This window comes from Pezoporus wallicus, unplaced genomic scaffold, assembly GCF_028554395.1.
Source record: "Pezoporus wallicus isolate ANWC-B61680 ecotype Strahan unplaced genomic scaffold, APGP_CSIRO_Pwel_v1 contig_4012, whole genome shotgun sequence".
Taxonomy (NCBI): domain Eukaryota; kingdom Metazoa; phylum Chordata; class Aves; order Psittaciformes; family Psittacidae; genus Pezoporus; species Pezoporus wallicus.
Window position 1 is genome coordinate 519,114 of NW_026637828.1, and position 26,147 is coordinate 545,260.

General features: G+C 40.1%; 1 protein-coding gene across 5 annotated transcripts in view; it reads right to left on the bottom strand.

The window, feature by feature from the left end:
- ZC3H7A (zinc finger CCCH-type containing 7A) overlaps positions 1-25,052 on the bottom strand; it is a 33,859-nt gene extending 8,807 nt beyond the window's left edge. For 2 of the 5 annotated variants that reach the window (XR_008972011.1, XM_057407893.1), the window contains exons 1-15: positions 18,452-18,907; positions 17,241-17,280; positions 16,204-16,401; positions 15,494-15,652; positions 13,767-13,847; positions 13,645-13,686; positions 12,827-12,854; positions 12,060-12,334; positions 10,072-10,279; positions 9,058-9,122; positions 8,104-8,296; positions 6,266-6,427; positions 5,449-5,645; positions 5,119-5,216; positions 3,996-4,177 (exon numbers count right to left, since the gene is read on the bottom strand). Coding sequence is in view for 4 of the 5 variants with exons in the window: in XM_057407893.1 (XP_057263876.1) it covers positions 3,996-4,177; positions 5,119-5,216; positions 5,449-5,645; positions 6,266-6,427; positions 8,104-8,296; positions 9,058-9,122; positions 10,072-10,279; positions 12,060-12,334; positions 12,827-12,854; positions 13,645-13,686; positions 13,767-13,847; positions 15,494-15,652; positions 16,204-16,401; positions 17,241-17,280; positions 18,452-18,519 (1,996 nt within the window). In the remaining variant the exon portion in view is untranslated. Of the gene's footprint in view, positions 1-3,995; positions 4,178-5,118; positions 5,217-5,448; positions 5,646-6,265; positions 6,428-8,103; positions 8,297-9,057; positions 9,123-10,071; positions 10,280-12,059; positions 12,335-12,826; positions 12,855-13,644; positions 13,687-13,766; positions 13,848-15,493; positions 15,653-16,203; positions 16,402-17,240; positions 17,281-18,451; positions 18,908-24,990 lie in introns of those variants that run through there. The other 3 variants (XM_057407891.1, XM_057407890.1, XM_057407892.1) reach the window with 3 other exon arrangements.
- Positions 25,053-26,147: the final 1,095 nt, after the last annotated feature.

A 26,147-nucleotide genomic window follows, 5' to 3' on the forward strand; every position in this document is an offset into this window, starting at 1 on the left:
ACCACCAGATCAGGGTGAGGAAGTTGACGAGGCCTTCTACAGGCAGCTGAGAGCGGCCTCACAGTCACAGGCTGTGGTCGTCGTGGGGGATTTTAACTTCCCTGATGTTTGCTGGAAGGACCACTCGGCAATCCAGCCACAGTCCAGGAGGTTCCTCCAGTGTATGGATGATAACTTCCTCCTGCAAATGGTGGATGAGCCGACCAGGAGAGGAGCGCTGCTGGATCTCATCCTCACTAACAAGGAGGATCTGGTTGAAGCAGTAAGGGTTGAGGGCTGCCTTGGTTGCAGCGACCACGAGATGGTGGAGTTCAGGATCTTGTGTGGTAGGACTAGTAGAATACCAAGTAGAATTGCAACCCTGGACTTTAGCAGGGCAAACTTTGGCCTTTTCAAGCAATTGCTAGGGGAAATCCCATGGGCAAGGCTGTTTGAAGGTAAAGGGGCCCAAGACAGTTGGTTGACATTCAAGGACTGCTTTTTCCGAGCTCAAGATCGGAGCATCCCAACACGCAGGAAGTCAAGGAAGAGGGCCAGGAGACCTGCGTGGCTAAATAGGGAATTGCTGGGTATGCTCAAGTGGAAGAGGAGAGTTTACAGGTCATGGAAGGAGGGGCTGGCCACCTGGGAGGAATATAAGGCTGCTGCTAGAGGATGTAGGAAGGCAGCTAGGAGGACTAAGGCATCCTTAGAATTAAACCTGGCGAGAAGGGTCAAGGACAGCAAAAAGAGCTTTTTCAAATACATGGCAGACAAAACTAACACCAGAGGCAATGTAGGCCCACTGATGAACGGGATGGGTGCCCTGGTGACAGAAGATACAGAGATGGCAGAGTTACTGAATGCCTTCTTTGTCTCTGTCTACTCTGCTGCAGGCAGTCCTGAAGAGCCCTGTACCCCTGAGACCTTAGATGAAGTCAGGTCGATGGAGCGGTTTGCCTTAGTCGATGAGGAAGGGGTTAGAGATCAGTTGAGCAATCTGGACATCCATAAATCCAGGGGTCCAGATGGGATGCACCCGCGGGTGCTGAGGGAACTGGCGGAAGTCATTGCTAGACCACTCTCCATCATCTTTACCAAGTCTTGGGAAACGGGAGAGGTGCCTGAGGACTGGAGGAAAGCAAATGTCACTCCAGTCTTCAAAAAGGGCAAGAAGGAGGACCCGGGTAACTATAGACCGGTCAGCCTCACCTCCATCCCTGGGAAAGTGATGGAACACCTTATCCCTAGTGCCATCTTAAGGCATATCAAGGATAAGAGGGTTATGAGGGGCAGTCAACATGGCTTCACCAAGGGGAAATCATGTTTGACCAGTCTCTTAGCCTTTTATGAGGAAATAACACGGTGGATGGATGATGGCAGAGCGGTGGATGTGGTCTACCTTGACTTCAGCAAAGCATTTGACACAGTCTCCCACAGCATCCTCACAGCTAAATTGAGGAAGTGTGGTCTGGATGATCAGGCAGTGAGGTGGACTGCGAACTGGCTGAAGGAGAGAAGCCAGAGAGTTGTAGCCTATGGGGCTGAGTCTAGTTGAAGGCCTGTAACTAGTGGAGTGCCTCAAGGGTCAGTACTGGGACCGGTATTATTTAATATACTCATCAACGATTTAGATGAGGGAATTGAGTGTACTATCAGCAAGTTTGCTGATGACACTAAGCTGGGAGGAGTGGCTGACACGCCAGAAGGCTGTGCTGCCATCCAGCGAGACCTGGACAGGCTGGAGAGTTGGGCAGGGAATAACTTGATGAAATATAACAAGGGAAAGTGTAGAGTCCTGCATCTGGGCAGGAACAACCCCAGGTTCCAGTATAGGTTGGGAAATGACCTGTTAGGGAGCAGTGTAGGGGAGAGGGACCTGGGGGTCCTAGTGGACGACAGGATGACCATGAGCCAACACTGTGCCCTTGTGGCTAAGAAGGCCAATGGCATCCTGGGGTGTATTAGAAGGGGGTGGTTAGTAGGTCGAGAGAGGTCCTCCTTCCCCTCTACTCTGCCCTGGTGAGACCCCATCTGGAATATTGTGTCCAGTTCTGGGCCCCTCAGTTCAAGAGGGACAGGGAGCTGCTGGAGAGAGTCCAGCGAAGGGCAACAAAGATGATTAAGGGAGTGGAGCATCTCCCTTATGAGGAAAGACTGAGGGAGCTGGGTCTCTATAGTTTGGAGAAGAGGAGACTGAGGGGTGACCTTATAAGTGTCTATAAATATATAAAGGGGGAGTGTCACGAGGATGGAGCCAGGCTCTACTCAGTGGCAAACAATGATAGGACAAGGGGTAATGGGTACAAACTGGAACACAAGAGGTTCCACTTAAACTTGAGAAGAAACTTCTTCTCAGTGAGGGTGACGGAACACTGGAACAGGCTGCCCAGGGAGGCTGTGGAGTCTCCTTCCCTGGAGACATTCAAAACCCGCCTGGACACATTCCTGTGTAACATTATCTAGGTGTTCCTGCTCCGGCAGGGGGATTGGACTAGATGATCTTTCGAGGTCCCTTCCAATCTCTAGCATACTGTGACACTGTGATACTGTAATGTCCTGGGTTCAGCAGTAGCAGTCAATTTTTCTCCTTCCTAGTAGCTGGTGCAGTGATTTGTTTTTGACTTTCGGCCTGGGAACAGCACTGATAACACCGATGTTTTTAGTTACTGCTTAAATGTTTACCCGACCAAGGACTTTGTGAGTCTCATGCTCTGCCAGGGAGGAGGGGAAGCCGGGAAGAAGCAGAGACAGGACACCTGACCCAAACTAGCCAAAGAGATATTCCATACCACATCACATCATGCCTGGGATGTAACTGAGTTACCCGGAAGGGTACTCACTGCTTGGTCGGGCTTATTTCGGTGGGTGGTATCGTATTCTCTCCCCTTGTTATTTCCCTTATCATTATTATTATTGGTGGCAGCAGCAGTGGTTTGTGTCATACCTTAGTTACTGAACTGTTCTTATCTCAACCCGTGGGAGTTACAGTCTTTCAATTCTCCTCCCCATCCCTCTGGGATCAGGGTGGGGGGAGGAGGAAGGGAAGAAAGAGGAAGGGGGGGGAGTGGGTGAACGAGCTGCATGGCTGGGTTTAAACCACGCCAAGGGAACAAGTGAGGATAAATTTCAGACATAAAGGGGCAAAAATGCCAGAAAGGCTGTTAACACACTGGAATTGCCAAGTTTCCCCTTTTCCTCCATGTACCACAATGATCCAACGTGACTGCTTAATATGCAAAGTACTGCTGTCATACAGAACAAGACAGAAGAATGAGCAACTACTACATGGTAAAAATCACTTCCTGTTAACAGTTCAACTGCTTGGAACTCCTGACCAAATAATGGACTGTGAGAGACATACTGTTCAAAAGATGTCAGCTAGAAACAAAGTAGTAAAATTTGTTATCCTCAAAGAAGCCAACAAAAAAAAGTGAGATCAACAAAAGGCAGCCTAAATGTCCTGTGTAAGCAAGAACAGAAAAACAATTAAGTTTTATCAACAAATACAGACAGACGAGCAAACTGGAAGGATTTCTTTTCTGGCTCACTATGTTAAGAATATCAGAATGGCACTAAGCTGAAAGAAAGGTTTAACTGCAGAAAAAATTTGATCTTTTACTGGGGGATGAAGGGAAACAATGGCATAAGTAAAATATTTCAAGCTGGAAAAAAAATTTGATCAAGATCTTCCAAACTTAGAAGGTTTAAAAATAAAACCAATTCTAGTTCAACTTGGATTTAAATCTGCTCAAGGCTCCTAGTTGTATTTCAAGAAAAAATGTGATCACAATGAGCAGTTCTGACATTTTTTACTCTCAAAAACTTGCTGATTTTGACTAGCTAGTAGCCTGCTCAAAACTTTTTATCTTATCTACATTACTGTTTATTGACTATGATTCCAGCATATTGTAAGTGAATGCACTGGGCCTGGGTTGCTGATTTCAGAAAGGGGTTGAGACAAGGAAGAAGTGGCATTTCAGTGAAGAGTAAAGTGAGCATTTTACCAAACATACCTGTTTCCTTTTGCATTATCCAGACTTTAAGCTCTACCAGGCTGTGAGCATAAAAGCATTTATCCTCTCGTAAGCAGCCATAATGGACCTCATGTCTGCACAGGTCAAGCTGACATCGAACTTGAAAAGGGCGGATTTTGGAATATTTCACCATAGTTTCACGCAGACTGTGGACAAGGCACCTGTTTTGGAAACAGTTCCCAGAAGGAAGGAGCATCTAATTATCATTTATTTCTAGGCTGAGTAAACCAGCATCACAAAACAGTACTCTTGTAAAATCTAGAAGTCTCTCTTCTGCAAAGCATTACTGAACTGCATCACTGGTTTCCAAGAGGGAAAGTGTATCATGTCCACTTTCAAGTGCATATCCTGAGCTACTTACAAAAAGCAAGTACTTATTCGTTTGTAGTGCACCATTAGAGAAAGAGCTGATGCATCACAGTAGCAGCCTAGCTCTTACAGCTGTAGTGTTTCCTCAATGTAGGGAAGTAGAAGACAAATAAAGGATTAAAAATACTCCCACTTACATTTCCATCATATAAAAATGTAAGTCTATTAATTCTCCAAAACTTAATTAACACCACTGTCACTATGCCACTTTGCTAACTTTCACAGAATAATTATAAACACTTTTCTTACACTATTATCAACTGGGTTTATAAAGCCTACAGTCTATTTCAGACACTGCAATTAAGGCAAACCTGTTCTTAACCAGCTGAGTTAAAACTACAGCAAAATAAGCAATACAGACTGAACAAAGAGCAAACTTATGAATTCCTCCTGCATTAATTTACCATGACATATCTGTGTGTGACATCACACATCAATGCTCACTAGATAGAAAAGCTATTAACAAACTGACACCAAAACAAATAAGATTCAAACATGAGGGTGGATACCACTATTTTTGAATGCGTTGATAAAGAAATAGTTCACTTTCAGTTTAGTTACATGAGACAATCCTTGTTCAGCAAGTTTGTCTTCGCAATACCACCAAATCGTAACAGTTAACAAGGAAGAGAAGCTAATCAACAGGTTAAGAAGTGAAAATCGGTATTAAATAGAATGCCCCAAAACCTCTGCTTTTAATTTGAAACTTAGAGAGATGGGATTTCAGACATACTTGTTATCTTCAAAGTCATGCATAGCAGGGTGAGAACAAGAAGAGGAGTTATCCTTGTTCCTTTTGCTTATTATTCTTGGTTTGTGATCAAAACATTTCTGGAATACAAAAACCAGGTCATTATAGAGTATGTATTTTATATATTTTAAAATATACCTTACCTTAAAGATTTTAAGAGACTTCAATTACTTTCTAATCTAAAGATAGCCAGATTACTGAACATGCATTTCAAGATTTAAGAAACAGTCATGCATGAACCAAAGCATTTCTTTCCAAGTAATTTTCTTATCTATTATCATTTTTATTGTGTCATTAGAAATAAAGCAGCACCTCACAAAGAAACATAAATAATCCGTGATGTTCTTGAAGAAGTTGGGACACGGTCAAGTTGATCTTTCCATTTCCCCCAAAAAGAGACTCTCGACTGAAGGCTCCTTTGCGCTCCAGTGTCCACACATCGATCTCCTCTTGGCAATACGCAAATGTGCAATGACCTGGATATCTGCATTCCTCTTCAGCAGCAACATCTAGAATGGTAACATTGAATATGACATTGCCTTTACACAACTTTTATCTTATTTATCTTAAAACATCCACTATCTCAATTTCAAATGTTTTTAATAAAGAAGCTACATCCATTGTAAAAGGATCACGGAAGTCCTCTGACAGAAGAAAAACCTTACGCTGAAAGAAATTAGGAAGGCTGAAGCACAACTCCATCAACTATTCTTCTCTGGTCTAGGCAACCATGCTCAGAACTCCGAATACCTTTTGCTTAAACACAGCTGTTAATTCATGCAAGAGTTATCTTGCTTAGATCGTAAGTAGAGGCTCATACTGCAGAAGTCTAACAAGAATGCTCTTCTTTTTTTGTTGCTTTTTCTTTTAAGAATAATAGCCCAGCACTAGGAAGCAAAGTTATTCATGGAGAACAGTAGGGAAATACAGTGCATGTTCTCTAAATAATCCCATTAATGGTCAAAACATGGCTCTCTTTACAACCTTGGAAAATATAAACAACCCAGTGAACTTCCTTCTCTACCTCCCATGAGCAAGTATAAAAACTCACTCTGTACTTCACTGTGGAAAAGCTAAACTATGTTATTTTTAGTGCAGACATTACCATTTTGCTATATGTAACGCATACCTTTACATATATAATACGGTCCCACGTACTGTGTCTTTGTTGGTCTGGGACGTATTTTTTTCCATGATTTATCTTCAGAGTTTTTTATCCTGCCAATTAGAATATCCTTCTTACATTTATGTTCTAAACTGGGGTGGTAAGCGTAATCCAGTAATTTAGGACCTGAAACAACCACAGAAAATTGCTTATATTTGCATGTACTGCAACATACTTCTAGTATTTCCATACACAGGTTGGCACATAAGCCCAAAGCAAAATACACAAATACACTGAATAGAGTTCCTACTTGCACCAGCAACTCTGAAGAACCAAAAGTCATTAACAGCCATGTTGAACAGAATAGAAAAAGACTGAATACTTACAAAAGGACCAGTCTCAGCAAGGAAAAAAACAGCAGTTATGTGGGGAGGAATGATGTGTTACAACCTTAAGATTACTTTGGAACACCAACAAATTACCACTTTTTTCCAAATTCCAAAGTATACATTTACATAACACCAATTTAAAACTGAACTTGCTTATTTATAAGTTGTCAATGCAGATGAATACCAAGGATCAGTAAATGGCTCTCTTAACCTTCAGCTTTTATTGTATTAGAATAGTTACTATGTTTAGAGATAAAACACAGTAGGTAATGAGTATGCACATGCCAAAAATATAAATGCCAATACCAGAATTCTGTGATTTTGGAAACAAAAACACATCTAGCTTTAAATTCTGTCTTTAGGATGATACTACAGTGAAGATTACATTACCACCAAAAAGAAGAAATAAGGGAGAGAGTCTTAAGACAAGCAATGCTCAGTGGATTTTGCTATTTAAGGGACTGCAAAACCAAGAATGTGACTGTTCCCCTAGACAAGAAGCTGATGAAGAGTACAATTTCAAAAGTAGGTAGTAAAAGCAGGAGACACATAATGGCTTTGACAGAGATGCAATGAAACAGAAGAAACAGATGCTTTGATGCAAAAAGTGAAGTTAGGAACATGCTATGTGCTTCCGCAAGTATTTCACAGCACCTGCTTTTAGCAGAACGTAGGGGGTTTTCAAATATCATTTCACAGATTATTCTTGTAAAAAAAAAACCAAAAACGATATGCAAGTTCCTAAAACTACAGCAGTCATCCCCTATGGCTTGATACAATTCTTTACGATATACCAATATCGGTGACACCTATAACGTGAAGCAAGATGCTCATTTTTAAGATTTGTCTTAATAAAAGCTATTGTCTCTAGAATATGGCTCTATTTAACAGCAACAGCTCAGGCCTAAAAAGGATTAGTTATATTAAAGCCCAATATTGGTTAAGATACTTTCAGTCAATACAGTGGAGTTAATTATTACAAAGGTTTGGAAGCCTCAGATTATTATTTAGAATTAGTTTGAAAGAACAATAAAACAGATGGGATGTGAAGGTTACCAGGCACTTTGAACTGCAGTTCAATTCCCCATGGCCAATCAGAGAGAGTATTGCAAGTTTTTTTTAGTCTTGAGCAAAGGTGTCATTCTTCACAGTACCCTGGGGGCTGGGAGGAAAGCGAATACAGAGCGTGAATGACCTTACATACAGGTGGGTGAAAGCGTGTGGTGATTTGTGGTGTGCTTAGGAATCAAGAATCTATTAGGACAAGAAATAAAGACAAGAAGAAAGATAAAACAGTTGTTGAAACATTTTACCAGTTCCTTAACCATAAGATCATACTACATCTGCAAAGAACAAGTCAGGATTAACACTACTTAGAAGCCAACAGTATTTTAATTTAAGAACACTGAAGTTCTAAATGTATGCTTTTATATTTTTTAAAAATCAACCCAATTGAGTCCAAAAGCCCCTTACCTTTTTTGACAAAACATAACTGGCAGGCCTGTCTTAGCTCATGTGTGCCTTCTAGTGGGTTTCTTCCCGCAAGTGCTGAAGATACAGGTATATTAGCAGTTGCACTGCTAAAAACATTTGAAAAGTCATTTCTAGTTTGGCCTGCAATTCCCATGTAATTTTCAGACCCAAACAAACTACTAGGGCCATTTATCTGTTGGAAGAAAGCATATTTTACTTGATCCATATAGTTTCTCTACAACTAAAATTTAACCTACTGAATTATTCTTTAAAGCATATGAAAGACTACACACACACAAAAAAAAAAAACAAACCAAAACAACAAATCAAAATACAAATTTAGCCACAGGTCTAAGAAGGGGACACAGATTTTACAAAAGCCATATACCCAGCAAAGACTAAGCACATAACAAGATCCAACCAGGCACAGGGAAAAGAACAGGCTAATTATTACTACACCGTGGCTCACAAGGATGCAATCCTTCAAGCACCCTTCCCCACATAATCAATGGCCAGCATCATGATTGAAAATATACAGCATGACTAGAACACAGAGACCAGATGGATTCTCAGACACAAGGTGATCTTTGCTCTGCTCCTGTACTAGGACAGTTCTCCAGTATTCCTAGTCTTTGGCACTTGGATCATAAGAGATTTCCTCTCTCTTAGGTTGGTTATTTTTACACTTCCACAGTCTTTTACAAGTTCCTCAGAATGGAAAAGTGGCTATGACAGTAGTCAAGGTTTGCATTTATAGAACAAGCTTTGTAGATTTTCTCATGTGCTCAGTTACTGCTACTGTACAACTGTCTTTCAGCCAGAATCACATTTTAATGGTACAAGTGCCATATTTTTTAAAATAAAAACTTCTACTGTGAAAACTATGATCTTAGTTTAAGCCTTCAAAATGTTAACATTTGAACTGATGTGAAAGAAAACACAGAAAACACTTACAAACAATGGGGAATTATTGCTACTAAGTGTTGGTGTTCCATCTCTAGAAGCTGAACTTGAGAGGTCTAAAGGAACACAAAGAATTTTTAATTATTTCAGTTCACAAAATATCCTATGCAAAAAATTATTTATCATTCCTGAGAAGTAAAAGTATCAAAGGGTTGGTCTTCTGACAAACACCAAGGGGGCTTCTTTGTTTGCCATGACTATGTTTTGTATTCTGTAAAAGCCCATTTTAAACACCTAGGCTAAAAACTTAGATGACTACCTAGTAACTACCTGATTAACATCAACAGTAGCTTCACAGGCATGTGCTGACTCAACATGAAGCTGTCTGTGCAGTACAAGAAGGGTAGATAGATAAGGAATATCTGCCTATCAAAACTGAGATGAAAGACAGGTAAAAGGATTGTTCTATTTTTAGTTTTATTTTGTGAATTTGGCTTTGTTCTAAGGACAGCACAGTCCTGTAAGACTAGTAATTAGAGACAGAACTTCATTTTATCTTTTCTAGTTCACTGACTGTTTGTATCTTGTTATTTCACTACATAGTAACAGTCCCCAGAGTTTGAAATCAAACATGGATTACTGGTAACTTTTCAGAGCATGCAGTTTTATTAGTCTTTTAGAATTCTTGTTTATTGCTAAATCATAAGAAATGTTTTAAGCTGTAAGAACACCTTTGTTTAAAGAAAAAAAAAGTTTGAAAGAACATGGTTCCTTCTTCCTACTTATACATGAAACAAATGACTTGCACAATAAATGCAGTAAAAACTGAACAGAGGGAGCTTGGAGTATGCTTATGCAGGCCCCAAGTAAACAAAAGCTTTATTTATAAATTCTTGTGTACAACCAATGTTGATTATCAATACTCTCAAAAATTGTGAGCATAGATCAGATGTTATTTAAGTGTTAAATAATAGTGAATAGTTGTGAAAACTCATTTAAAAGAAGCCAGTTGGCTCATGCACAGCTCTCATCATAACAGGTTAAATATTGAGACTTATTTCTTACCTCTTTTTGGGTCACTGATTGAAAAGGTGCTTAATGGTGAGCAAAAACTTTCCAGTGAAGAAGCCAAAGGCTGTGAAAAGATTTCTGAAAGAGAAGGTGAAGGAACAAATCCTGCACTAACTGGTAGCGTCCCCAACAAGGAGGCAGAGAAAGGTACAGTAGGAGCCACGCTTCCTGTGGGAATTGGTCCTCTGACTCCCGCAGTTTGCTGGGGGAAAAAAAAAAAGGAATTTAAAGAAAATGTTCACACAGAAAAAAAAAAAAATCTCAAGAACATAATCTGCAATAGCATTTCTTTTAGTAACATTAATGCAAAGCTTTTATAAACCTACTGAAAAGCAATAATAAAAGGCACACTACAGTACTGCAGTACTGAACAGAGCTACAGTGCACTTAGGGGACTATGGTGATCAAACCCTAAACCTGTCCTAATGCAAGGAATTACCCAGAAATCAACTGCTTCAGTGGCTCAGTTAGCTGAAGTTTATTAACTTACTAGGTTCTAGATTTATTCATGAACCAGATCAGAGCTAAATTTCCAAATTATCTTAAAAAAATAAGACAAGAGGGAAGAGTAGGAAGAGTCAGTAATCGACATGATTTTTTTTCTAAATAAAGAGGATTCAAATTGCAGTACAGTAGAGTTAGCTTTGAAATAAAAGCTCAGAAACAATAAAATGATACTATACTCTGCAAAGGGTCTCCCATCCACCCCTGAAAAAGAACCTATCCTTCTGTATACCTCTGCTAAGGACATAACCAAGTAGGGGAGTTTTCCTTCTCTCTATCATCCCAATAGGCTTCCTTCTTGTCTGGAGGTTGAACAAATACATCTGCACAGGGTCTGGCCAATGTGAAATTCCCTATGTCCCCCAAGTTGTTAGCCTACAACTCATTCAAGATTCTACACTACACAGGACTGCAGTCAATCTTGGAAGATTGTACTGCTTCCTGGTTTTCACTACAGCAGACTTCCTAGGCTTTATTAAAAGTAATTAATTGCTACATTTCCAAAATACTTTCTACAAAACAAAGTGCATAAAACAGAAAATTAGAAGTCCAAGCATTTTTTATTTTAAGATTTCCAACTGCATCCACATCTGAATGAAGAATTGAAATCACAACTAACTGAAGAATTAAATATGCCACAGCGTCATTCAACATTGCATACTAATACTAACGTCTCCAAATGACCGATAGGGCCACAGCAGACAGACAGTAACCTTGCTCATAAGGTCAGACATCTCTGCACATCAATCAGAGCCCTCATTTTGACTAATAGTTGAGGAACTCTGTATGCTTCACAGTCTGTTCTAGCTCTGGAATGGTGGTGTAATTAAGAACAACTCTTCATGTGCCTAAATTAATAATCTCTTCTAAAAAGTATTAAAAATTAGACTCATGATGTTATAACTATTCCTGGTTATCCAGGAGCTGGATCTGGACAACGCTCCAATTGCAGAGACACTAATGAATGCAATAGAAGACCACAGCGCAAGTACTACTGTCCTGCAAAGCTAATAGCATGTTTAACTACAGTTTCTACTCCTACAGGGTCAGCACTCCAACAACTCTCAGGTTCTGAGAGGGTTTATTTCACCAAAAATACTCTGACAGAAGAAAACAAAAACACCTCCCAAAAAAACCAACATACTAGCCTGGACTTCAAGTATCTATGTCACTCTTTCCCAGAAGTAGTATCCCTCCCACTGTGGTAGTACTGGTAGTAGTGTAGCAGTATTTCCGAAGTAGTGTCCCTCCCCCAGCAATCTCACTCATGTTTTCCATCACACAAAAGCAATGTAATTGTCCCTGGAGCTCTGCTGGGCCCTGGTATGTCTACAGCCACGTTTGCAAGACTCTGCACCTGAGAAAATCATAACCAAAAAAGGTAACTCATATTTCACTGTTAGCCCACTTGATAAAAATACAAGACCCTGCTCACAAGGACAGTCTTTTGAGAATGAAAACAAACAAAAAAGTCTTACCATTACACTTTCATCTGGATCAGGCACAGAATCAAGTAATTCATCAAGTTCTTCCCCAATAATTATATCTCCATCTCCATAATCTAAACATGGTTCTGACATAGAGAAAGAAACATTTCCTCCATTTGCCAGCACTGCAGATGGCAAGGAAACCTTTTCCACTTGAAGAGGCATAATAGAAGGTAAAGATGGTACAGGTGCTGAAGACACTTTAGACACTTCAAAGTTTGTTGAACAAGTAGCAGAAACTATCTCTTGCTTCTGGTCAGATAAATCTGAAACAGTTAAGATGGGAATGACTGGAACTTTCGTTCAGAGATGTAAAAATACCTTGGATAACTTCTACCCTGAGGGGTGAGGGAGTGGAGAAACATGAAGAATGTTTAAGCAAAGCCACATTAAATATTGCTAACTTCTATTAACTTCCAGTTCATGAGTACCTGTATCTCAAGTGTTTATATATTACTCAAACTAAAAAAGAGGAAAAGTTACAGACCTGATACTCCACTAAATCTCTGGCATACTCTCCCCTTCCTGTTTTTCCAACTTAAAGAGAACAGTATGAGACAAATGCTATAGGAGCAGTTACAATCATATCAAGTTGAAGAGACTGAAAGGAAATTTGCTTAGGCACTTAAATATGTAGTTTTAGAGATAAACAGATCAGAGTTTTTACCACAGATCTTTCAAATGACAAGATTAATTTTCTCAACAGATACATATGTGTATGGCACAAATAGCTTCCTAGGTTGTAACACAAGACTTACCTAACTCAATATCTTCTACAGAAGAATTCTGTAAGTGAGGAAAAAAAAAAAATACCTCTCAGCACTTTTCATAAGAGCAATTAAAAATCTTCAAATAAATATTCAGATTAAGAACGTAAATCCTCACACCTGGATTTCATAAATCTTGAATTCGTGAAGTACAACAAAATTTAGATAATTTCTTTAGATAAAGCATCTATTTGCAGACTGAAATCAACTCTCACAGGGTCACTAAAAATCTGCAACCAACCACTCCAAGGAATAAAAAAAGTCTAAACAGGACCTTAAATGAGCTGTTCCTATATTTCCTCATTCATTTACAGCTAAATTGTCTATGCTCCCATGAAAAAGGTCTGTAAGATGAGCTCCTCTTCATTACTGCTGCTCAGACACAGTACAAACAGCAAGATAAATGCAAGTTCATCTGCTAATAAAGGTTGTATTTGGACAAATGCATAAATCAAAAGGGATTTAATGGCAGTATGCTTCACTTTAATAACTGTCAACAAAGTGAAATAAGTAAATAAATCAGCATATTAACTATGCCCTTGCCTCAAGGCATTAGAAGTAAATATATTCATTGCACTGGATTTAATGATTTAGCTAACATTTATTCTAAAAAGCTAACTTGCATCCTGGTCTGCCTTACATACACAGCAAAACTGAGCACAAAGATTAACAGAACCCTAAAGACCAAATTAACAGCATCTTACATAAAATGTCAGTTGCACCATTTTCACTTCATCATCGTGAAATTATGAAATGATTATTCCCAGCACTATAAAGTCAGCTTGCACTTTGAGCATGTAAAGCCTTACCTGAGTTGATACATCGCTAGAAATTGAACTGGAGGAGGGTGGCTGCAATGAGAAGATGCCTTCATTAAATACAAAGTGGTTATTAAGACAGGGAAACCTCAATGTTAAAATAAAAATCTTACCTTTGCTCTTACATATGCTTTCCTTATTTTTAACCCTAGTTTTTGAGCTAGTTCCTGGGTAAGCTTAATCACACTTTCATCCTAAAAGACATAAATAAAGTTTCATAATTTACATGTATTGTCATCTAGTCAAGATATCCGTTTACATCTCAGTCTGTATTCTGCAATATTCCTACATGCAGGATGTCTCTTAAGGCAGCTTTATTTTTTCCACAAACGTATGCAAGCTAATGCTGAAAAATACTACTACCTTCAAGCAAAACTTCCAAAATATCTGGAATTAAAGGAAGGAAAAAAAAAGCCAGAAAATAGACATAACCCTCCTCTTCCATTTAACTGATTTTAAAATAATGTAAAGATTTTTCCAAAACCAGAGAAATGGGATTTTTTGTGGGTGGCTATTTTTTGTTTGGTCATTTGGGGAGGATGTTTGTTCTTTGAGTGGATGGGGGGGTTGTTTTGTTTTTATACAAATTGAGAGCCACATTTCTGATTACCATAATGTCAGCTACTACATAACACTATTGAATATGTAATGGCAACTCCGTATGTTGGCAGTAATTGCATCATACAATTAGAAAGGTTGAGTTAAAAGCCTGTTCATATTTCACTCTGTCCTAATAGTTATAATAATGATTCAGTTAAATGATTTTAAGATTTAGCTTCCAGAGTGTGTCCTACAGCTAGGAAAGGCTATTTATAAAACTTATATTAAGGCAGATTAACTTGAAGTGAAAACATTCAGATCTAGAGGTGCAAAGTGAAAATCCAAAGTCCAATATTACATATTCTGATAAACCACTTATGTCTTTGGAAACACAACTGAAACCCACTCTAAATCAAGAGGTTAACCTATGTTCAACAGTTTGTCTAGCTGTAATTTTGTTATAATATTCTGCTCTGGGATCAGTCTGTTTTAAGCAAGGTATGTAAAGTTTTCATCAGCATTTTAGTTCAAATCTGAAATGCATTTCTGAAGTGAAATATCTGTATCCTCCTTACTCACTGCATTTTAGTTTGCATTACAAAGGTCTCAGAGATCCAAATTAGATTAATTTTGGATGAAATTAAATTGAAGGTGCTGTAGGAGTGTTCTTGAAAAAAAAGAAAACCAAACCAAAAACCCCCCAGAAATGAAACCAAAACCAAAACCTACACCAGAAAAAAACTAAACAAAATCACCATGAACAACCATGGGATCCTCAGGACCAGCATTTCATTTACAGATCCTCTCCTATTACACCATACGCTGCTTGCTAATATAGATATAGCCTAAGAGTAGAGGTGCATAACAAGCTATTCAGAAGAGGACAGTGCACAGGTAAGAATATTACTAGATGCTTGGACACCTAAACTACAGTTTTGAAAAAAATCAATATTGTACATTATGAGGGGTTGTTCTCTTTATGTTGTAAGTACACCTCTGACCGTAGAGAATTTGAAACTACTAATTCAGTTCCAGTGTTTATTTCAAAAGTTTTTTGGCACTTGATCCCCACTGCAAAGTCACTATTTCTTTTGCTGAAAGTTAACATAACAAACTGAGCTTGGGGATGATAATCTCTGCTACCAGTCTTCACTTCCATAACAAGAAATAATTCTTAGAAGAATAAAAAGTACTGCATTAAAAAAAAAAAAAAAGAGAAAAACCTTCAATGGCCTTGATGTAAGTATTTGTTTTCTGTATTAAATATTTAAAAACGATCATCAATATATAATTTACCTACCTGTGGCACAGCAAGAGAACATTTTGCTACAGCATCATAAGCCTTCTTGTACCTTCCCAGTTCATTCAAAGCTTTTGCTTTCCTATAGAGAGCTCTGAAATTATTTTCATTCAATCTTAATGCTATTTCACAGTCTTCTAGAACTTTTTCATGCAATCCCTATGTGGGGGGGGGGGGGGAAAGTAATAAGGCATTAATCAGAACTTTATCATCAAAACACCAAATTGAAACTATTACATAAAGGTACTGAAACACTATAAAATATGCAGCAAGGCCACTCACACTGCATGTGTAAGTTTTGCTAAGCCAACAACTTACGCAATTAAAAACAAGCAGGGATGTCATTCATGTAAAATCCAGTGACATTTATGAAGACAATTCAGCTCTTTCATAAGAGCCATCTTATTCCACAGAGAAAGCAGTAGACTCAGGTGCAATCAGTAGTATAAATGGATAAAAACATTGGTCCACCAACTTCCAAGCCTAGTATGACTCCTTTATATTAATATTTTAGTATTAGTAACCAAAAATATCTCAAGGATTATACTTGTAAAAGGAAGATATTAAAGAATATGGCAAAATGATGATTTGAAACATGCCAGTTCTCAACCCAACACCAAAACTTTCCATTGACTAGGAAACTTCCTATGTCTTCACACTCTGTTAGCACACTGTTCTACAGAAATCATACAGTTTAAACAGAAGCTTACCATATTTGAAAAACATGCTATCCTGTTTACGTGCAGCTTCTCCAAAATATCATCAGAAACATGGATTTCTTCAGAATTAGCATAATCAGCTATGTTTATAGCTTCTGTATAGTGACTCAGTGATCCTCTCCAATCACCTTCTCGATATACATCATTCCCCTCATTAAAAAGATTTCTAACAAGCCCTCGTATAAATAACTGGAACAAAGAAAAGAAACGCCCATCAGCAGCAGTTTTGTTGTTTATCTTCCATGTTTCCAAACACATTTTTGAACAGAAAATTTATACTGGTGGCTTCAGGGAATCAAAATGAAATGCCAAACTTCTGTCTGTATTAGTATTTTAATTTTGACATTTGTCCAAGATAATTTCTAACATTCAACACCCCAATACAAGCAAATAAGAGAGCAGCTGAACTACTGATAACAGAATTACTTTGTATAATTAACTTAAGAAAAAACATATCTGTTCCATACATTCTTTTAGCAAGTAGCAGCCATAGCAACTGGCGGAGCACTACCATATAAAGGTTGCAAATTAAATGCTTTTCTTAATGTAAAATGTGAAAGATTGCATTTTTATCTAATATGTTCTCAAATCCAATGATTCACCTACCATTGAATAAAAATGCTAAGAAGATGAGTCTGAGCATATAAGTGAAAAATTATGCAAAATAACAACATGTACAGAAACAAAATATGCTTTTAAGATTTATGTGACTGAGGTCCTTTTATCTCACTTTTGCTCTGCTACCCTAAATTTTTCTCAGAATAGCATATTGCTTTATCCAACGAATGCCCCAAATTCATCTCTAACATCAACAGAGGAAGAGTTAATTTGAACTGTTACAGAAGTGAATTACAGGCATCAAATATCTGAACACTTCTATCACAATGTAAGTAGTCCTCCTGTTCCAATATCAAGACACTGTAATTTACCATTCATACTATATCATTACTTAAATGATTAAAACCAAGAACAAATAAGATAAGCCCACATTAAAAACTCTTCTGGAAATGCAAAAGTAATTTCATTACCTCATATTGTTCTTGTGTCCCCGGATAAGGCAAAGTAGATCTAGAAAAAAAGAAATTACAGAGTGTTACATACATTTCTTAAAAGACAATCACATTGGAGAATACTGGTTCTTACTAAAAACAACTTCCATCTGCTGCAACAGGCAAATCTTTCAATACTGTCTACTACCTGTCCTGAAAAAGGGGAGAGTGCTGTAGATTAGTTTTGATTAAAGAACTGTGTTTTCTTATTACTGATAACTTATTTTCATTTAAAGTTACATAGCCAGCCTTAACTCTGCTGTTCAAAATGTATTACGGTTTTGAATGCTTTAAAACCTCAATTTAAAAACTATTTCTCCCCTCCACTGTAGAGAAACAGATTACACATGAGGAGAACTGCAGTCTTCCTGTAAGTATTTTCAAGTGACAGATTATCTGTCAAAAGAACACATCAATTTTAATTAAGCCATACCAGTGATACTACAGGAATTTTAAGAGTTCTTTTGTAGGACAAAAGAGAGATTTTCTCTAGCACTGAACAGAGATATTTACTTCTAACTTTTCAGGAAGAAAAACAGGAACCCTTTACCTTACCATATCTGAGAATCTGTTTCAAAACGATTTGTAAAAGGGCAGGTTTCTTTTTCCTTGGATTTTCTTGTTGTTTTGGATTTATTTTTTTTTTTTTTTTAAGAATGCCTTACATGAGCAGTGAATTAGTGTGAAACTTTGCAACGACTTTAAGCTATCCTGGACCGTTTTGAGAAGAATCTGGCATAGACACAAATGAAAATTAGCTATTAAGATTGTTTTTCATTAGGTTAACTTTTAGCTCCAGTGTTGAAACATTTAGGTAGTTGTGAAAAACCCATCCCCTTCAGTAGCAACCTAGTCTTATGTGTAGCTGTCCAGAAGTATAAGGTGGATTTTTAGGCTATCAGCATTTTCCACCCACCAGAAGAACTCAGTGCTGGTATTTCTCAAAGGCAGACAAGGAGTGCCCTCCCACTTTCAATCTGCTCTCTTTTAGAACAACTAGGGTTTCTGTCTTTTCTTCAAGACTGCTCCCCATTTCTGTATTAGTGTTAGCAAATATTCTGAGGAGAAACACAGGTCCTCCTCTTTCTCCTTCCTCCACTGGTAACACATTAAAAGGACTTTCCCAGAGTTATCCATCACATATATATACACATGTATAAGCATAAAAGAATAAAAACACAAAATCATACTCTATAAATTGGAGTCCCTTCTTAATGTCCTGTTGCCTAGTGCTTCTCTCTTCCGACACATTGGACATGTTATCCTGAACATCCACTTTTCAGATATGACACTCCTCAAAAAGGAAGAAAGATAAATGGCTGTTAATATACAGCAGTTTGCATTTGGACCAGAAAGATCCAACCTCACATCAACACTAAGTCCATCATGCAAAACTTGGCAAAAGTACTGAACAGCAACATAGGTAGAAGCCCCAGGTCAGAACCAACACCTCCTTTGTCAGTGCCCAGTTACTCAACACTTCTACAGAAAACATTTATTCCAATTTCTACTTTATCTTTAGGTTTCCACTTATTTACTTTCGATGATGCAGAGTCACATTAGTGAAACTGAACCACATTACAAATGCAGATTGCATGGATTACTGCTAAACCAACCTAAGGTTCCCTATTGTCCCCTTTTTAATAGCTTTATACTTACTTTGTTTGCTGAAGTAGAAATAAACTCAAGAACCCGGTATGTTTATTAATAAAATCTGAAGAAAACTACCAGTCTCATTCTAGAGTCTCTCATCATCACCCAACCACTAAGGTGTAACCAGAAGCAAAACACTACTGCTTTAATAATGTCTACCAATTGCTGGTAGTTTCCAACTTTGGAAACTACCAGCAGCCAAGGCTACCTACTTCATTTGAAAAAATGATCAGCCTGACATTTCCATCCAATTTAAGTAGCCTGAATCAGTGGTTTTATTTTTTTTTTTCCCTTCATGTCTTTCACTTACTGGACTTAAAAATACTCAGGGTAAACAGGCTAAACCCATCTATATAACCTTCAAGATAATGCTGTTAAGTCTGGTTTCACAGCTGCACAGTTTTGACTAATTGCAATGTAAGAGCACAACTTTTTTACGAGAAAGATCAGTAAGACAAAGTTTTCTTCTAAAAACACTGAAATTTAGAAAAAGGCTTTTAGCTTAAGAAAATACATTTTTTTCTGAAAATTACTTTTTGTAGGAATTTACAGTTGGCTTTCTTTAAAAAAAAAAAGAAAAAATTACATGCAGTACATTCCTGTCAGTCTAAAAATAGCCAGTATTTTTTTGTGCCAGGTTACAGTTTCACATCAATGATGGAAGAATGAAAACAAAGTAAACCAAAACCAAAATAACCCCCAGCAAACTCAACAAAATCCCAACTGAGAACAGAAACTGGTTGGAGAAGATACCCTGCTTTCTCCAAATGACCTGGAATAATGAAACAATCTGATGAGCTTTCAGATCTAATATTTGCAAACCTTTCCAAAATACCTTAAACAATCATAAGAAGCCTACACCATTTAAAGTGACAGAGTTAGTCCTACTGTAGCACATTCCTAAAACGGGCATTAGAAACCGAGTAATTTTCCTCAGGTCACTAGGCAAATTAATGGAAGTACTCCAAGGTCCCCATTTCACCTCACTTCTTACCAAGACATCTAGTATCAGCAAGTTTTGAAAAAGTAATATCAGTCTGTAGATAAAGAAATCAGTCTGCATCATGGGCAGCTACAATAGCTCACTACCAGGAATTGTTCAGATACTGCTTGTTTAGGTATATAAACAGTAGTCGCTAACCTATTCTCCAAAAGGAAATAGCCATGAACACCTTTTGTAAATGTTTTTCAGTTCCACAAGTTAGTAATACATACTGTGCTTTTGGCATACATATGAAAGACTTATAAGATAAATGCTTTAATGTGTAACAACAGCATATCTATGAAGAAATCTAAATATAAATGGCAAATCTATTTGGTATCCGAGTATTTTTTATTTACATGTTCATGATTCACATTTTAAGAATTCAAAGAATAAGAAATTTTCATACTAGCCAAAGACACCAGCAATATCAGCATATGCTTTCCCATCAAAATAGCAAGCTATGTAAAACATGCTTTAGTCCCCTGAATTAAAAACTGACAAAGTAATACCTTGCCAACACAAGAGTCTTGCATGCATAAAGATTTGGGCAAGTGTTAAGATCAGGTTTATTGATTTTAAGCAAGCCCAATACTCCACACCAACAACCTGAAAACAGATGAAAAACATTCAACACAGTAACAACTATATTTGTCACCTCTAGTATAAATATTAAGGAATAAATGATATATTGAAACTTGAGGATTTGCAGATCCTATTTCTCCATAACAATGAAGTTAATGGAAACATTACAGACTGGCATCACAGATAAAAGAATAACTAGCAAGTGATGAACATATGCGAGTGGTGTAATTTATTACTCAAAGCAGTTTTCTATTTTTTTCCTACTTACTCATTTGCACCCATAAAATGTTCAGGCAAAAATTATCTTTCCTTAACATACTCTGACAGTCACATTGCCCAAACATTTGATGATTTTTTCAGAGATTATTTTTTTCAGATAGCACCTCTAACAGCATCTCTCCCATCCAAATTATCCTTAGATCCTCTTCAGCAACCAGGAACACATTAAACTCAGTTATTATACAAGGCAGACAATCACATCGTGATTTTTAATGCCATTCACTTTTAAAGTGTAAAAAGACCCACCTATTTAGCAACAGCTTTTCTCCTCCATCTGCAGGGGCAGAATTTAAAACAAATATACATATGTGCATACATTTAAAAAGTTAGAATTTTGCTTTGATGCTTGTAATAATTACTAGAAGAGCAAAACCTATACTGTTGTTTCACTCTCTGCAATTCACTGAAAGAGGGAATGGGAAAGAAAGGGAAAGGAAATAGTATGGGATCTGAAAAAGTAAAAAAGCAGACTAATGTGTCAGTAATTAAGGGCATGGGCAGAACTGACTGTTGCACTCCTGAGGCATTCAAGGTAAGTTTTAAAGGACATGCACAATATTTAGAATATGCCTAGCACCATCTTTCAGGCAGAAGGGCTTTGAACACAACAACTGCTAGATTATCTTGCAAAGTAGAACAGATCTTTGGAATACAAGTCAATAAATTCATACAGAATAGCGATAATTCAGTTTTTCCATAGAATGAATACAGGCCTTGGTTATTCTGAAAAGGAAGGTCACACTCCTTAAAACTTTGGCCTAGTCTTTCCATTTCTGAATTCCAAATCCAGGCAGCAAGTATTTTCAGTCTGCCAGGCACACAAGTTCCCTCAACTGAAAACTCAGTCCCAAAGGACAGGGAACTGGGCAGGACTGATCCTTTCTTCTGCTGCATACAGTTGTGCAGACAGCTTATGTAGAGATGAATGGAGAATAGAGGAAAATGCATTAATATTATCTGGGGATGAGAACTACTAGCACTGGGAATTACTGAGCTTCATCTGACCAAGTAATTCTGTTATTGCTCGTTACTGACATTAATGGCTTCAGCTATTATAAATACTTCAAATAAGCATTCTTTGCACCTTCAGGCTTAAATGCGGCAAACAACTATATGTCAGTGGTCCTTGCTACACTTCCTTCTCCACAGAACCAAAACTTAAAAACTAAGTGCAGTGTGTACACACATTCGTTTAAGATACAGAGGCATATCCCCTTGCCATACATCACTGAGGTCGCTATTAATACGATTACTGAGTTACAGGAATCTCAAATTAGATCTTGAACAGTACAAAGCAACATTGAAAATGTTATGATTGCTGCTGATAGATCTCTGCCAGCCTCAGCGATTCAGCTGAATTATGAACCTTGGGGCTGGTATGAGTCTAGTGAAGATCACAGTGAGCACAGAGATCCCTTATGTATTCTAGCATCAGCCTTCTCCCCCTCTTCATGACAGTCAGGAGAGAAGGCAACAAGCTCAAAATATTGTATCAATTCTGTCAAAAATTAACCCACCATCTACAGCATCATATGTCAAAACTTTGACCAGCAATCAGAAATTGTGAATCCAGATGCCTGTCTGTAAAATGAAAACACAAACAGTTCACCAATGTTTCCACATAGCAAAACGGTACCCCAGAAAGAGACATTACACCCTGGGTGCTAGAATAATGGGAATACTGCAAAGCAAGCAGGGAAGACTGAAACAGAACAGGAGTGAATATAAAAAGCAAACAGTATAAAACCTTTCTGCCTACATGAAATGAAATGAAAGCTCACCTGTCCTGGGTTCAGCTGTAACAGTTATTTTTTCTCCTTCTTAGTAGCTGGTGCAGTGCTGTTTTTGACTTTAGCCTGAGATAACACCCCAGTGTTTTTACCTGTTGCTAAGTAATGTTTACTCTGATCAGGGACTTTTCAGTCTCGCTTTGAAAGTGACGAGGGGCACGGGAAGCCAGGAGGAAGCAGACAGGGCATCTGACCCAAACTAGCCAAAGCGGTATTCCATACCACAGCACGTCGTGCCTAGTATATAAACTGGGAGGAGTCACCCGGAAGGCCCAGATCGCTGCTCGGGTCGGGTGAGTATCGGTCAGCGGGTGGTGAGCAATTGCACTGGGCATCACTTGTGTTTATTGTTTTCTTTTCCCTGTCCCCTTTTATATTATCTCCCTTTGTTATTTCCCTTATCATTATTATTATTATTGGTGGCAGCACCCGTGATTTGTGTTATGCCTTAGTTACTGGACTGTTCTTATCTCAACCCGTGGGAGTTACATTCTTTCGATTCTCCTCCCCATTCCCCCAGGAGCGGTGGGAGGAAGGGGGGGAGTGAGCCAGCGGCTGCGTAGTGCCGAGTTACCGGCAGAGCTTAAACCACGACACCATCTCTGCTGCTATCTCCTGCTCTTGTAAGAGCAGCAACAAGCATAATGTGCTCAGGTAGCTGGATCCAAACAGTTCTCCGTATACGTATGGTTCCCACCCAGGGGCACAGGACAGCAGACCCTGACCTCAGCAGAGACAAGTGAGAACAGGAGACGGTGCCCGTGCATCCCAACTGCTTCCTAAAGAGGAGTCACTGACCAAACCAGCTCCAGCCCAGCCAAGAATCAAACTGGACATCAAGCACCTACCTAACACAGAACAAGCCTGACCTAGGCAGGTATCTCAAAGCAGTTTTATTGCCCACCCTAACCTCCCCGACAGTTTAAGTGAATAATTGCAGATAATAAACTACAGTGCAAATTATACCGTGCTTTACAGAGACTGTAAACTGCTCAACAAGACTTGGACTGGCATCAAGATGAGGAAGGGAAAATAGAAATCTTAATACAAAGCCTTTTTAGAAATATCTCCCTCAGAGAGCAAAACCACAAAACATTCCATGTGCCTGCTCGTGCATCACTGGGCCATTACATGAGGCATTTCAAACATGCAACACGCTTTGGGAAACAGGGAAAGCAGCACATGACACATGTTTCAACCGTTTTAATTCTGCTTAATCTAACACTTCTGGACACAAACACACAATTCTGTCAGCTGAAATAAATCACTTAACACAGACATAACTCGGTTTCGGTTCTTATTTTTGTAAACAGAAACAAGCTTGACTGCTGTCAAAATTAAACACCTAAATAAAACAAATGAAACCGAATACACAGCAACAGTTTAACAATTCTTCATGTCACCTTCTTTATCTTAACTGTTTAGTTGCATCTCCTCCCACCTGTTCCCTACCCACAAAATAATGAGATACTGTTCAAGGTTTGCTTTCTATTTTCATAGCTTTCCGACATTTATTTATTTTTTTTTTTAATCCTTGAAAGAAACAGGAGAGAACAAAGACACTCTATAAAGTAGCTTCATTCCCTAGCAAGTTAAGGAGGGTGGAAGACTCTGGTTTAGAGTTCCCTTGGACATTTCATTTACAACAGACCCACAATTTGAGCAGAATGAGCGTCGTAACAATAAATCCAGATTTATCAACAGAATTTACACCAGGATAAGCTCTGGTAATCGACTTTGATGACTGTAATTGACAGTCTTGGGGTTTTTTGTTTGGTTTTTACTTCCCGCAATACAGTTATGACTGTTGCAACAACATCAGCGCTGCCTCACCGGGAACACTGTTTAACACGCAACAGCAACGGAAAACGGCGTTGCTTTTCCCCTCAGCCATACGAACGCGAGCACAAATAACAGCGCCCACAGAACTACGGAAGAACTCGTCCCGGCCGAAGCGGCCGCGGCGGCTGCCCGGGAGGACTCGGGGAAGGGCCGGACACCGTCCCGCTGCGGGCCGCTGTCAGCGCTTCGCTCTTCACTTTCCCCGCCAAGCACCAGGGCTCGTTCCTGTCCCAGCGCAACAGGCGAATTCTTAAACCACCCGCTTTCCTGCGGAGTGGCCGCCGCCAGCCCGCCGGGCCCGGCCCCCGCCAGCGAACCGTGACCCCTCAGCGCCGCCGCCCGCTCCGCACCGGCCCCGGCCGGCCCGCCACTGTCGCCTTTGTTCGCACCAACCGGCTCCTGATCGCCGCCGGAGAGCTCTCCCCAGGGGCGCCCTCCTCCAGCGGAACCGACAAGGGCCGCAGCCTGCCGCGCCCGCCAGAGAGCCGCCCCTCAGGCGGAGGGGCCCCACCGCGCGCGGGGAACCGGAGCGCGGATCTCGCTCACAAACGCAAGCAGGCGCGGCCGCGCACACACCCAGCCGGCCGCGCGGCCCTACCTGCCCCTCAAGCCCGCGGGAACGCAGCGCCGCGGAAGGTGGAGCCAGCGAGCGGGGAGCGCGGCAGCGGCACCAACACCGGCTCGTCACCCTTGTTTTGGAAACTGGCACTTCTGATTGGTAGCGGCTGTGCGAAGGACTTGCTGCTAATTGGTTAGTTGTTTAGGGCCTCCTTGCCGTCCTTCCCCAGGCCTCGCCATAGCGCTGTGCGCTGCGCCGCGCACCGTTCGGCCCTCCATTACCTCTGCCGGAAGCCGCCTGACGCGGGCAGCTCGCTCGCGGCGCCCTATGGGAGACCCCACGCTCAGTGATGTCACTCTGGCCGTGTCGCTCCGGCGTAAAGACCAAGGGGGATGGCTCGTGCTGCCATCGTACCTCTCTTGCCGCCCTGCGTGCGCTCGGGGCGCCCGCCGCCTGAGGGGACGCGTGAGGTAACGGTGTCCGGTAACGGCCCTCATCTGACCGGGGCAGGCCGCGGGACAGCCGGCGGTAAGCGGCTGCTGCTTCTGGGGTGCGTCCGGGGCGCTGCTGCGCCTTCAGCCGCGTTGAAGCGAGCGCGGAGCGACCTGGCGGTTCAGAGTGTCCCTGCAGCTGCTGCCGTTCCCGTGCTCGAGAGTGACCCGAGGTGTTCTCCGTCGTTCAGCTGGGATGAGTATTTACGAACCCGGGAACGTGTTGCGTTGCAGACTCTGTTTTGGAGCTCAGAAAACACGGTTTATAGAATCATAGACTCAACCGGGTTGGAAAACGTCATCAAGCTCAACTGTTACCCAGCACCGTTAAAGGCAACGCCAAACCATGTCACTAAGGGCCTCGTCTACACGATTTGTGAGCACTTCCGGGGACGGTGACTCTGCTACTGCCCTGAGCAGCCTGTTCCAATCCTGATCACCCTCTCAGTGAAGAAATTGTTCCCAATATCCAGTCTAAATCTCCCCTGCTGCAACTTGTGGCTATTTCCTCTTGTCCCACGTTGTGAAACTTTTGCCAAATAATAAACCAGGAGGGAGCGGGAGGCTTAAGGGATGTTGTTTGTCGTTCCTTCTCAGCAGCAGAGCTGTCTGGTGAAGGCAGGACTCCTTCCGATCCCGCCGTGTGCTGTCAGGGGATTGTGGTTATGGGTATCCTGAATGCTCCCTCACATGCAAAGAGCTGGT